We start from the raw sequence: 14,063 nt of genomic DNA on the forward strand, positions 1-14,063 counted from the left end.
AAAGTGAAAGATGAAACAGTTGTGTTTGTCTCAGAATTTGTACAGATTTTTTTTTTTTTTTTTAAATAATCCTTATATTGCAGGAAGCAGCTGGCCCACAGGTATCTCCACATCATTCAAAGAAGTCTGGACACCCTGTCACAGACTGTATAAAATATTGAATGTAGCCACTGTGACACACACAAGTCACCCATTGGTTTGTAGACTCCTGTATTGAAGCCTTAAGTTTAGCATTTTGGCTGTGACCATCTTGGATTGTTGGAGCCTGAAGTGACCATATTTGGACAAGAGGATGGATCTAACTCTAAAGCTACCTGCTAGCCTGGTTAGCACAATGCATTTACAACTATGGTTAACTGTGATAATGCTAATGCCAATTTTAGGTAGCGAAAAACAAGCCCAAAACCATGATTACAAAAAACTCAACATCTGACTCCTAAGAGGGTCTTTTTGTCCAACCAATCACTGAACAAGTCCTTTTGGGTGACTTGTCAACAAACAGCACCCACCTCTTACTCAAAGAGGCCCTCCCTTAATTATGCACAACTTTAAGCCTTACTAACATTTAAAAATTCACCCCCCATAAATTGTCATAAATGTTGAACTTAGTGATTAGAGACTAAAACCATTTTTTGTAACAGGCCATTAAACATGTTTAATTCTGCTGTAAAGTTGAGGCATTTAAACACAGGAGTCTATGAGGACTGACTGGCTACTGGAATGAGCATCAAATGATCGTTCAAAGAACTGCAGTTTTTTGCACTTCTGCTTCAGCTTCATTTTCTAGCCTCGGCGGTTGCCGCTTGAAAGAAGATGTGGTTACAGAGACACTAAAATGAAGACACAGAGAGGTTTACTAACCTGGATTCAGCTCCTTCCAGGATGCGTTCGGCCTGGTCGCCTATGACTTCTTGGCGCAGATAATACAGCATCCTCACCCTCAGCAACACCCTACAAAACAAAGCAAACTTGGTAAAAACCATTCTTGAGGAGAGCTGTCTGGTCTGACTCTACACAGAAGATTAGCTGGGCTACGACTAACAGTTATTTTCATCACGAGTGAATTTAATTAAACAAAATATATATATATTTTTGTAATCCTTTAAAAATGTCCCCTATAAAACGTCAGAAAAACAATGGAAGGTGCCTTTCAAAATTTCCCCAGAGCCCATTGGGTTTGATTTGACTAACCAAACAGTTCAAACCCAAAGATAGTGGGGCTAACAATATTTTGATTGAAGATTAATAGATTAGTTGCTGGGTCTATAAGATGTCAGAAAATGGTGATAAATGTGGAGCAGTGTTTCCCAAACGATTAGTGGTCACAGCTCTAAAGTTCACATTGATATAAGGCAGAAAAACAACACATAAGCATTTCTTTTGATAATCTAGGACGAGAGAATGTTTTGCTTGAAAATATTTATCAATTAAATATATTGTTGCAGAATTATTTTCTGTTGACTGACTAGCATATAAACTGACTAATTGCTATGGCTCTAAAGATAAAAATGCCCCAGGACAGTTCTTCTCCCGTAATTCTGACAATCTAATTCACTAATGTAATATTTTTGTAAAAACAAGAATACAGCAAAATATATTTTTCAACTTATTTGTAAAAGTCCCTCATATATTGCCTCTGATATCAGATATTTCATTACCAGAGGGAGACCTAATTCTGTTGGAGGACATGCTGTTAAGAATAGAAAGGAGCAGTTTGCTGGCGCGCTGTGAACAGGATCTTGGATTTTTGATTTCAAACACTTCAGATGGAAATGTCCTGAGGTTTTCTTCTGTTGAACATACTGGTTGCACAAACGACAATTCATTACTGCATCTCTGCATTTTCTACCACTGCTGTCAAATAGATGGCCATCCTCTCTGGATACGAATTACAGATGTTCCTAGTGAGAGTCATCTCCTCCAGTAAAATGAATCACTTCAGTCGTGGCTCGAGAATGAGACTCAGATTTGATCTTCTGACATTGGAAATACTGCTATCTGGGAGATCTGTTTCACTGTAAACATTTGTCACCAGATTTGTCACCAGGATTTAATGCCAATAACGGTGTTTGGAGCAGAAGACAGAGGAGAAGAGGCGGGGGCTGGGGGGAAGGAGATGAGTGGGAGGAGCAGAGAGGAAAAGAATTGAAAGGACAGAGAGCGGTGCTGGTAGGGAGGGAACAGAAAGTTTGGAGAGGCAGTGAAGATGGGGGGAGGGTATAAAGACAGTCACTTGCAACTCATTCTGCGGTGTGTGTGTTCGTGCATCAATGGCATCACAAGTTGCAGTGTGTGTGTGGTTGTGTGTGTGTTTGTTTGGCAGGCTGTGTGAGCTCATCCATCAATGTGCCAGGCCTGATTAGCCACACAACGCTGTGCTCCAGCCTAGCAGATGGCACCACATAATCACCCCCAAGTGTGTGTATGTGTGTGTGTATGTCTTTCACCCACTTCCAACAGGTCTGCCTGCCTAGCACCTGGCCTGGCACACAGCCAGACACACACATACACACAGACGTACACACACACAAACAAACAAACTTCCCCCTCAAGAAGAAAAAAAATCTTGGAATTGAAGCATATCTCCCTGACAACAGGAGAGAGAGCTGACCACAGAGCAAACGAGCATGTGAGTGTGTGTGTGTGTGTGTGTGTGTGTGTGTGTGTGTGTGTGTGGAAGAAGACTGCGAGGCTGGTGCCTCGGTTTAAGTAGTGCTGTATGTACGGTTGTGGAGCAAGAATCAAACCATTGCACCTGCCACTTGTATCCAGGTTTTAAAGCTAGAGCGCCATTAATTCACATTAGTTTGGTATCCATGAACATTTTACTTTATGTGAATACTTATTTAATTAATAATCATTTTATAAACTGATAATGGCAAACTACAAATTCAATATCAATACGCTAACTACCACGGTGTCTAGTGGAGTGTGTGTGTGTGTGTGTGTGTGTGTGTGTGTGTGTAAATGAGAGAGCCCTACTTGTTACAGTGATGTTTCAGGTGTCTCTTGTAGCTATCCTCTTGCAGTAAGTGGTCAGGATTGCAGCTGGCCAGCCAATCAGCTCGTGGAGTCTGTGGAGGCGGGGCAGGGGGCTTTCCCTTCTTCCCCTTCCTGCCCCGAGGGACTGGGGTAGAGAGACCTGGAGAGAGAGGGAGGGGGGCAGAATGAGAAGGTGCTCAGACAATGATCAGGGGCATCTGCAAATGACAACCTGTAAGATGATCAAAAATTTCCACATGTTCCAAAACATGGCCAACAGAATCCCTCCCAAAATAAATCCAAAACACTGCTGGGTTCAGTTATCTAACACTGTAATGTACTCAGACAACAGGACGAAGATTCTTACTGCAGCCGTGTATCACAGCCATTGTTTTCTTTAAATAATCAACTCCTTATGCCTAAATATCCTGATACAGTATTTCTCTGATAACCAACAACTAACTCTATTATCTACTTTCTCACCACCTATCAGCCTGACAAGGGGAAACTCTAATGTGCACTTTAAGATTTTGGGAGAGATATTAATTTACTGGTTCACTATATGACAGATTCTTATAAATTAAGCAGTTAGCTCAGCCATTCTTAGATTTACCATGTTCTGTTATTACAGTGCCCCGTAGTTGTGCTTTGTGATTACATGTGCTAATGCAGTAGAGCGTTTTTAATTTAATCAGGTGTGTGTGTGTGTGTGTGTGTGTGTGTGTGTGTGTGTGTGTGTGTTACCAGAATGGTTGGTCAGTGTCTTGGTAGTCCCGTCTTCACTTGGGGTAATCAGGTCCCATATGAAGCTCTTGATGTTTTCGTCTCCACGGTAATGAAGCAGGCAGTAGGCCAGGAGCGCTCTGCAGATTGTCTCTACATCGGCCTCCTTCAGGGGGCGCTTGAAGCGACCATGAGCCAGGATGTCACTCCACCTGCCCCAACTAAAGACAGACAAAAAACAAAAGGGACAACCCGGTCAGCCTGTTGATATACCCAGCCTATTAAATAAAATATTCAATAAACAACTAGCAAAGTTGAAGAGAAAAAAAAAATACCATGTTTTTAAATCAAGAGAACATAACACTAGTAGGTCACTGGTTTTGGGACTTTATGTCAGTGCTGTACCAGATTATATCAACTGTTATAAGATATTTGCAATAAGTATAACATAACATATTACACATGATATAATAAACAAATTATACTACCAACAATAATGACACCTTGTAATTAAACACATAACTTGTAATTTACTGGCTCTAAGGGTCTCTCAATCAAAACAATCCCAGAAGGAGTAGTGACGCCATCATTGCATTGTTTCTCCAAATAAGTATTCCTTCAGTGTTCATTGTTTAGGAGGTTTCTACCAGGAGCCAAATAATTTACGGAGATCTCTTCCTCTCCAAAACAAACAGACCAGGTGAATGAAATCAGTAAAAACAATGAATAAGGCAGTTTCACTTGAAAAATCAGTGTTTCTCTGATGCTGTTTGGCATGGCATGGGCTAGAGCCAAGTTGCCACTGACATTTCCTCAGCTTGTTTGTCTGATAACTTAAGATAGGTTCAAAAATCCTTTGCCCAGTTAAAATATATAGTAAGAACAACCAAAATCTAAAGCATGTATTGTAACAATGTGGCTTAAAACTGGATAATAAGTAAATATATGACAGCCTCTTGCGGACACCCACAACCCTGACACATGCGCAAGAGTTCTTGATTAAATGACAGTTTTTTTTGGGTCAGAAACATTTGGGACAATGTAAGTACACAACTCAACATGGTATACAACACTGGCCTACTTGTCTAAAGACATTCTGATGTGGAAAAATTACATATTATGTCTTTAATGCTATTACACACTGAAAAACTTAGGCTGTCATTTCTATTCTTTTTAAGCTAACAGTTGTAATCAATTGGGTGAAAGCTGCTTAAATTAATAAGCATAGTCCTGAAAAGGACCCTGGTTACATCCGCTATACTTAGATAAGGATACTGTGAAGTGAAATTTGAATTTTCTATACCCAAAAGTTATACATTTTACCAGTGTGTCTACTTAACCATTATGGTCAGCCTAACTAGTTCCACCCAGGCCTCCCTCTGTGTGCATTCATGGATCACAGCCCAATGCTCCACCACCGCCTCCAAAGCGTAAGCCACCCTAAAGGCTGATGCGGTGGACAGCATCCCTCACACTCTCTTGTTCTCAACTAAAAAATTTTCCAGTGCTGCTTCCAGATCTCCACTGAACCATGAGAACCAGTCTTACTCGGAATGATTTTAGACGGGGTAAAATGGTGGATGAGGGCGAGGGAGAGTGAGAGAGAGATGGATGATGGGAAAAGACAACAGAGCAGTGAGCAGAAAGGACAGGCCCAGTCAGACAGTGTGTTTTTGTGTCCTACAGCCTCGGGCCACGAGACTAGACTGTAACAATAACAACGCTGACATCTCACTAGCACCACTGTTCTTTCTTACACACACACACACACACACACACACACACACACACACACACACACACACACACACACACACACCAAGTCAGCCATGAAAATGGACAGGCTCAACCGATAATCAGCGTCTGTGGTAAGTGTGTCAGTTGGCCTGTGTGTGCAGTGTAATGTTCTTGTATCTGTGACTTTAAAGGCTGTTACAGTGTACTAGTGGAGGTCTATGTTAAGATGCTCTTGCACACATTCATAGACACTCAAATTAAATATTGTTCTTTACATCCTCAATTGCAATTATATGCGTCATCTACAGGCTTTTCTTAGGACAGACAGAATATATTTTAAATCAGGATTTTGGAGGAAAGGGACAAAAACTGGTGCCTGAAAAGTCAAATTTAGTGAACTCTTTAAAAATAAGTGTGTATGCAAGTGCCATGCTCTCCAAGGTCACTTTCTGTGCACTAGAACGAGCATGCTTCTTGTACACAAGTGTGTATGTGTGCATGAGTGTGTTTAAAGGTGCCTCCGATTACTTGTGTGTTGATGGCCTTGGTTGCAAGCATTTGTCTACTAAATCACTCTATGTGGAGGTCTGCATCCAATAACTTGTGTGCTCTTTTACACACACATTAGCTGAGTATGAACTCAACCCAGCAACATGAATCCACATCCAAGACCAAACCAGGTTCTCTTCTCCTTTTCTGTTAAATTGTCTCCTTCAGTGAGGGTTTATTCCCCCTTAGTCCTTTAATGTTGTATTTTTATCATCCATACCTGCTCTCTGGGGACGTACCTATGCAAATGGTTTAAAGGTTTTGATTCCTTTTGCTTTATTTTCATCATTTTGGAAAACAGGCTTCTTATGATGACTACTGGTACCACACACGTCTTTTATAACTATGACGGTACCTCCAGCAGCCTGGCTCTGTTTGAGGGTAACAATGTCCAACTACCAGCAGCTCCAAAGCTCACTAATCAGCAATTTATGTCATTTGCTTAACCTGTCTAAAACACAAAGTGTTTTGTCGTTATGGTGAGGCCACCAGGTAACAAGACCTGAGTGCAACACAAGTCTGATTTTTTGACAAGCACCATAACGTGCAATACTGCACCCACCCTGACATCCACACAAATGACCAACTAATTCTACAACCCCACCCGACCTGTCAGCACAGGATCCAAACTTGGGCTGTTCAAATAATTTGGTAAGGCAAAAACTTTTAGTGATCTTTTTGGGACATACATGTGAGACCAAGATATTGTAAAACAAAGATAATATGGGGGCGGGGGGGGGGGAAGGGGGGGGATTACTATTACTATCATTTATTTTAATATATTAATCATTCAACTCAAGCAATCTGACCTGCATGTTCTTTGTTTCAACCAGAACTGAACCTAGAAATAAAATTAAGACACTTGCTAAGGTATGCCCTGGGTATCCAGCATGATGCAGGACTCTGGTGGAGACTCCAGGAAATCACAGCGACTAGGGCTGGGCAATATGGACAAAAATTAATATCTCTGTTTTTTTCAGGGTGAATGGCAATACACATTATATATCTCATTATCTTCTATGAAATGGGCTTCATGTTCAGTTGCAGAAGTAGTGAGTGAGTAAATGAGTGAGTGGGGCGGAGCTGTGCAGAGAGTGTGAGAGAGGAAAGATGCCTATTATATCGACCCTATATCGATATAAACTTTGTTGTCTAAATTTATATCTTGCTTGAAAACATATTGTACATAGTGGTTATATCGGCCAGTCCTAATAGCGACCAAGAAATAGTCTGGCACATAACCCCCTGTAAATAACATGTCATTTGTAGCTTTTGTACAGGTTAAACATAATAAGTATAATGAGTTAATGAGTGAGCTTTGGAGGTGCCAGTAGGTGGATTTTGTTTTATTTGTAAATGTATTACTTCTTTCAATCATATATGTATTGAAAACGAATTGCATTTCATCTCTTCACCACATCATATTGTTTGTAAAATAAAACAAAGGTCTGAATCTAACTGACGTGCTCTTCAAAAACTGATTCCATGCCTCATTTGTAGTCATATGAGGCATGATAAATAAGCCAGTGGTTGACATTGTTCTCTGTCTGTTTTTTTTGAGTATGAAACATAAACATGTGACTGACCCGTAGACCAGCAGGTTCTTCTCCACTCTGAAGCACTCAGATCGGGGGTAGCCCTGAGTTTTGTCTTGGGGCCGTCGTGGTTTGGATGAGGGTTTGCTTGGTTCGTCGTCATCACTCTCCAGCTCAGAGAATTCCAGCATCTCGTCCTCTTTGACACTGCTGAAGTGTCGAGTTTGCTTCCTCACCCTTGGTGTGTCAATCACCAATGTGTTCTGGAGACAAAGCCAATGAAAATGTTTAGTCTGTGTTTTATAGCCTAGATATTCTTGCCCTCTTTTTTTTATTATTTACTATGAACCTGGTTTCAATTACAGATGGCCTGAAATCCATCAACAACAATATGCTAAGCACCTTCTGCTTTCCTCCTGTGAAGTGGCCCATTTGCACATTTCTTGTATACTCTGACTTCTATGACTGGTGTGAACCCTGTGAATACACGGCATCTTCTGTACCAAACCTGATTAATTGGATATTTGGCCCCGTGTTTCATTCCTGATGCTGAGAAAAATTTCTGCCCAGCTCAAACAAACTGGCATTAATTATGTTGTCTAATGAATTACATTTTTGTTCAATTAATTAGATTTTTTCCCTCACAATCCCATTAATATGCGCAAACAGGGCAGTAGTTAGCTCCACAATTATCACAGAGCGCTGCAGTCATTTCCATTTTAACATCACACAATAAGAAATCCCAGGGGAGCGGCCCGTATTCACGCTCGCAGAGCTGGATTAAGTGTTCCAGTGGAGGGCCCTCCACAAGAGAGGCAGTGAGGGAGTGGAGAGAAGAAGAAACCAGGAGGGACAAATACACAAATACAAAAAGTGAACAAATATAGAGAGGGAAGGAGAGCGAGAATATGAAGATGCCTGTTAGCAGAGCACTCAATGGGTGTGTAAGAATGTGAGTGAGCTTGCATTTCTGTGTGTGTGTGTGTGTGTGTGTGTGTGTGTGTGTGTGTGTGTGAGAGCACTAGCCTAAGTGATATCTCTGTACCCTCCAGGCATCTGCGCTCTGTTAAGTGGAGCTAAGCAGCTTACTCTCTCTCGCTCAAACACACACACGAGAGCAGGGAAACATGGGTAATTAAGGAAGAGAGGAGATTCCCAACTGTCAATATTAATCTCTCTCTTTCTTTCTGCTTCTCTCCTGATCTTACCGTCTCTCCCTCCTCCTCCTTGCTTGTGGTGATAGCACTGACTAATTATCACTGCTAGTCCCCTTTCCATAAGGGGACACCACCAAGCATGTATGTGTGCATGGGTGGGGGTGTGTGTGTGTGTGTGTGTGTGTGTGCGTGTGTGTGTTTAAGACTTTGTACACACCAAAGTATTTAGAAGCACATTCTGATCGTTCTCTCTCTCTGTGGCTATGTTATTTGTGTGTGTTCGTGGGTGGGTTTTCAATTCAAGGTACTTGTGTTTACAGTATGTATGTACAGTTTAACATGTGTGTGCTCATGTGTGTAGTACCCGTCCATTGATGGCGTCCAGGTCGAGCTCGGCCTTCTTGGCCCATTTCTGCCAGAAGTCCGGATCCTCCAGAGAAATGTCTGTTCGGTTACCTGCTGCAACAAAACTGGCCTGCAGACAGAGGAAGACATGTTGGATGATCACACTTGTTCAGAGATTATTTAGATACACATTACAAACGCTACATACAGAGTGTATGAGTAAATGAAAAGATTTTACAAAAAAAAAAAAAAAAAAAGGTTTTGCCAAGGTGTTTTAGACTGAGTTTAGTTTTTACCTTAGCAAAGGTGGAGCCCTTGCCCTCGGACTCTATAGTGATAGTGTGAGTTCGTCTCTGGAGGATTTGGTCGATGTCCTCCTCACAGAATTTCGAGCCTTCGTCTTCCTCGTCCATTAGAGCTCCGTATGCTCCCTTTCTCAGCAGGTCCTCGATCTCCTTCTTGGACAACTGCTGGACCTGGACCACAAACGAAAACATTTTATTCTATGGCAAATATTTGTGAGCAGACAAACACTTATTACACTACACTAAAATATTTTAGCTGAATTATCCAATTTGTTTATTTTGTGTCTGTAAGGTATGCTTGCTGATTTGTGGGTTTGGGTGCCCGTTGAGCACTCTCGCACATTTTCAGTTTGTGCATAAAAAAACCTGAGAGGAAACACCACATATTTGAAATATGTGTCAAGATTCTGCAAAAGTTTTACACATGGGAAAGGTGGAAAAGTCAGTGTACTAACAAAAGGTAAATGAACCAAATCCTAATATTTGCATAACAATAGTGGATGGCTGCAACAAGGAATTCAACCCAGGTCAATGAGGTAAGCTTGCTAGTATACTGTTAATGTCACCAGTTAGCTAACGTTAGACTGTTTGGTGTTGACAGTAATGTTGTGGTACCAAGTCAGCAGCTGACATTTGCATTTACACTGAGTGAGCTGTTGATAACATTACATTAACTGCCCTTGGCAACATGCTGCTCCTCACCCCTTTCATAGCTGCATCTTGTCCAGTGGACACACCAGCTAGCAGGGCCGGTTACAGCTTTTTTGGGGGCCCAATGCAAAATCTTGTTCTACCCTCTTATTTCAATCACTCATTAATACACACCAAATGTGTTTCATACTTAATATGCATAAGAGACCAAATGCTATTTTTATAGAAAACAGTCAACAAATTTCACTTAGCTGCATCGTTAAAATCTAAATTAAAACAAACTTTGTTGCAGGTCTCTTTTAAAAAGAAAGTTGGCTGCTGGCCCCATCAAAAGATCACCTGTCCAAACAGCTTTTCTGGGAGAAACTGTGGTTAAAATTTGCACTATTTGGATGGAAACCCAAATATTGTGTGAGTGTGTCCACTATATAAACTAGCCTTCTGACACAAAGTACACTAAGCAGATTTATTTACAGGAAAAATCAATCCAAAGCCATCAATGTAGATATTGAATGTGTGTGTGATGTGTCTCACCCCGCTGTTGGCGTTCTCTCGTCCGCTCATGCTCTGGAGGACGGCCTTGTCGAGGCCCAGCTTTAGACTGGCCTTGTCGAACATCTCCCTCTCGTAGCTGTTCCTAGTGATCAGACGGTAGATCTTCACTGCCTTGGACTGGCCGATACGATGGCACCTGGCCTGGGCCTGGAGGAGGACGCAGTCACAGATTCAGAAACATTGCTCTACAGCATATTTTGCTCACTCTCCTATTCAGTCTGCAGGAGTCTATTTAGCTGGACATGTGAGGTTACAGCAGAGGACTAATGATATGGTCCAGTGAACCAGAGCTAAATGTGGCTGGCAGAGTCATTACATCCAGCCAACAGTCTCAACTCCAAACTTGCCACCCTGAAGCTGGTAGAGACTCAACAGCGCTCCTGACACTTTTTAGTACAGGGGCCTCAACACGCTGTACCTAATCAAATGTCACATAAGAACTAATGCTATAATCATTACACAACAAAATAACCTCAGGTAGAGCATCGTGTGGTTTGTACCTGCAGGTCATTTTGAGGGTTCCAGTCAGAGTCAAAGATGATGCAAGTGTCTGCTGCAGTCAGGTTGATGCCGAGTCCTCCAGCTCTCGTACACAGCAGGAAGACAAAACGGTCAGAGTCAGGTCTGGAGAACCGGTCGATGGCTGCCTGCCGCAGGTTGCCTCGAACTCTGCCGTCTATACGTTCATAAGGATATCTGGACACACAGTCACACAGTGGGAGAAATTATTTTCAATTAACATCATGTTGTGAGTATTCTCAGAAAAGTCAACACTGTAATAGAGATGTTCCAACTGATGCATCTTCTCTTTAGCTGATCACATCACTGCAATTTGAAGAGCTGCTTTCTCCCTGTTACTTCCATTTATGTCATATAAATAATTCACGAAGATTAACTTTATAGTTTTGAACCAGGACCTCCCCTATTTCAATAAGGTAGCTTGTAAAAAATAAGGTGTGCCACATTTGGTAGCTCAAGCTGTTATTTCAATGTGTCAGATCTAAATTTAATGCACACTGCACATCTGCTACCTTGTATATATGTATTTGTACTGCAGAGTGTCTACAGGTATCACACACTTACATGCTATGCTCTTTAAAACCTTTTAAAGGTAAGTTTTGACCAAATTTAAGACTGATTTTGGACAAATCATCCATTTCTTATTCAAGCACAGCAGGTAAGTTTAAGGTTAAGTATATGTGATCCCATGCAGAGTCAGGTTTTGTGTTGGGTTATGGTTTTTACAGTGGGTTAGGTTAATCTACATTTTGCAGATAGGTAAGTGTAAGCACAAAGTAAAAAGGCAGAATTAGGTGTAAAGATTTTTAACATCAGAAATGAGACATTTTGACTAAAAGAAATTAAAAAAAGAAGATAAGTTACATAAGATCAAATGTTGGTGGCAATTAAGGCCTAAAAATTCAAATTTAAAGACAAATTAATGCCCTTAAAGGCCTACTATTTATTGAACTGAATTTAAGACATTTCAAGACTTTTTAAGGACCAGCAGACACCTTGTACTGTGTATATGGAGCATCTTTAGCACATTTATTTTGAGATGAATTCAGTTTGATCTTATCTGGTTGTAGATTGACTGTGCACAGGGCAGCTGCGACATTTATCTGATCGGACTCCGTATCAGCAGGTACCCGTTATTAAAGGACTAGGATCGGGGCCAAAAGAACTTGATCAGGACATCTCTACACTGTGCACATCTAAAGGAAATGTTCACTTGTTTCTATTCTTACCGTTTCTGGATGAGGTAGTCCTCCAGGATGTCCAGACAGCGGACCATCTGACTGAACACCAGGACTCTGTGCCCGCCTGCCTTCAGTTTGGGCAGCAGCTTGTCAATGAGCACCAGCTTGCCAGCAGCCTGGATCATGGCTTGGAGGGCCATGTCCGGCATGTCTGCCCTGCCACCATGGGAGTCCCTGAACTCCTCGGCGATCTTCTCTTCCGCTCCTGGACAAAAGAAGCAATTTAAATTGATCAGGAAACAGAAAACGATGATTTTGGAACATTAAGTGGAGCAGGGGGGACATTTGTGAACAACTTTAACAATGTAAGTAAACTGCATCAGTTGGCCTAACGTTACTAATGATGGCTCGGCAGAGAAGCCGTAATTTGTCTTCCTTCGAGAGCAATATGGCTGAATAATAGAAGATTAAAGCACGGGACAAAAGAGAATGCCTGGCAGCAACTGGCAGACAGTTCTAATGTAAAATGACAGAAATCCAGCATCATAAAACTCAATTGGGTTGAATCTTTTCCGTAACTTTCTTCCAGGAACTTTCTGATTGCATCTCAAACAGAGAGCCATTTTAAAATTTAAACCACCTCAAGTGTAAGGCTGAAGTTAATACTGCATCACAGTCTAAATTGGAGTTTAAAGTTTTCCAGCAAAACATAATGGAATATAATCTAGGTTCAGAGTAGAAACTAAGCTGATGTTTAAAAAAGGTTTCAATTTAACCTTTCTTCATTTCATGTGAGTTTTAAACTTTGGTGCAAAATGATTCAAAGTTCAACTCTGATTTAATGTGTGTTAATACCATTAATGAGGTAGGGGTGGTTGCAGCATTTCCTCAGCTCCATCATGGTGTTGAGGAGGTTGGGGACGCTGGATCCTCCACCTCCACCTCCTGCTGCACCTCCTTTGGACAGGAATGAGAAATTCTTCTCCAGAATGGCCCGATAGTATTTCTTCTGTATGTTGGTCAGCTCCACCTGACAACAACAAAGTTGATTCAATTGCATTTTTCTTTTCTGAAACCTGACCATTTCCGACACTCACACAACAATGTGGCCAGAATTTTAAAAAAAATTCTGACAGACACTGCAGATGTGGCTTCAGTGAGCTTTCTTCAGCTTAACTGAAAAGCAGAAGAGGTAAGTGTTTTGAGACATCTACCTCGATGATGGTCTCCTCCTTAGGGGCCAGGTTCTTCTCCACATCCTCCTTCAGTCTTCTCAACATCATGGGTTTCAGAATGCCCTGCAGTTTCTGAACCTGAGACACAAAGATGCAATATTTACACTTCATTCAGTGGGGAAATTATGAAAAGCTGTAACAGATGACAACCCACTCTCCTTTTTTTCTCGCAGCAAAGATTTCAAGTTCTCTATTTACCTGTTCTTCAGTCTTTAGGTCTCCAAATTCAGTCATGAATGTCTGTTCAGACGGGAATCGCTCAGGCTCCAGGAAGTTGAGTAAGCTGAAGAGCTCCTCCACAGTGTTCTGGAGAGGAGTTCCCGTCAACAGAACTTTGTGCTCCTGGTGGAGAAGAGAGACAAGAAAAACAATTTAGACTTTCTAAAATGAAAAAGCAGGATGTCTTCAGTGCTTTAACCTCCAAAGGGAAGAAGAGAGGGACCATATTACCATGACAGAGGTACGGGGCTAATTTGTCCAACTCTAACTTCTACAAAGTGCTCTCACGTGTATGTAAGACGTTTACTTACGTCCAACTGATCACAGCATCCAAAGAACTACAAACACACACTTTAAAATGTATTACATG

The 14,063-nt window shown here is 41.4% G+C and overlaps 1 protein-coding gene across 2 annotated transcripts in view; it reads right to left on the reverse strand.

Moving 5' to 3' along the window:
* The window catches only part of chd7 (chromodomain helicase DNA binding protein 7), a 94,112-nt gene that overhangs the window by 18,322 nt on the left and 61,727 nt on the right, over positions 1-14,063 (reverse strand). For both annotated transcript variants that reach the window (XM_049598743.1, XM_049598742.1), the window contains exons 15-26: positions 13,673-13,816; positions 13,454-13,552; positions 13,095-13,269; positions 12,288-12,504; positions 11,040-11,235; positions 10,519-10,686; positions 9,325-9,504; positions 9,048-9,158; positions 7,578-7,789; positions 3,727-3,926; positions 2,983-3,142; positions 862-951 (exon numbers count right to left, since the gene is read on the reverse strand). In XM_049598743.1, coding sequence (XP_049454700.1) covers positions 862-951; positions 2,983-3,142; positions 3,727-3,926; positions 7,578-7,789; positions 9,048-9,158; positions 9,325-9,504; positions 10,519-10,686; positions 11,040-11,235; positions 12,288-12,504; positions 13,095-13,269; positions 13,454-13,552; positions 13,673-13,816 — 1,952 coding nt within the window. The remainder of the gene's footprint in view (positions 1-861; positions 952-2,982; positions 3,143-3,726; positions 3,927-7,577; positions 7,790-9,047; positions 9,159-9,324; positions 9,505-10,518; positions 10,687-11,039; positions 11,236-12,287; positions 12,505-13,094; positions 13,270-13,453; positions 13,553-13,672; positions 13,817-14,063) is intronic.

The sequence above is a fragment of the Epinephelus fuscoguttatus genome, linkage group LG15 (genome assembly GCF_011397635.1).
Source record: "Epinephelus fuscoguttatus linkage group LG15, E.fuscoguttatus.final_Chr_v1".
NCBI lineage: Eukaryota > Metazoa > Chordata > Actinopteri > Perciformes > Serranidae > Epinephelus > Epinephelus fuscoguttatus.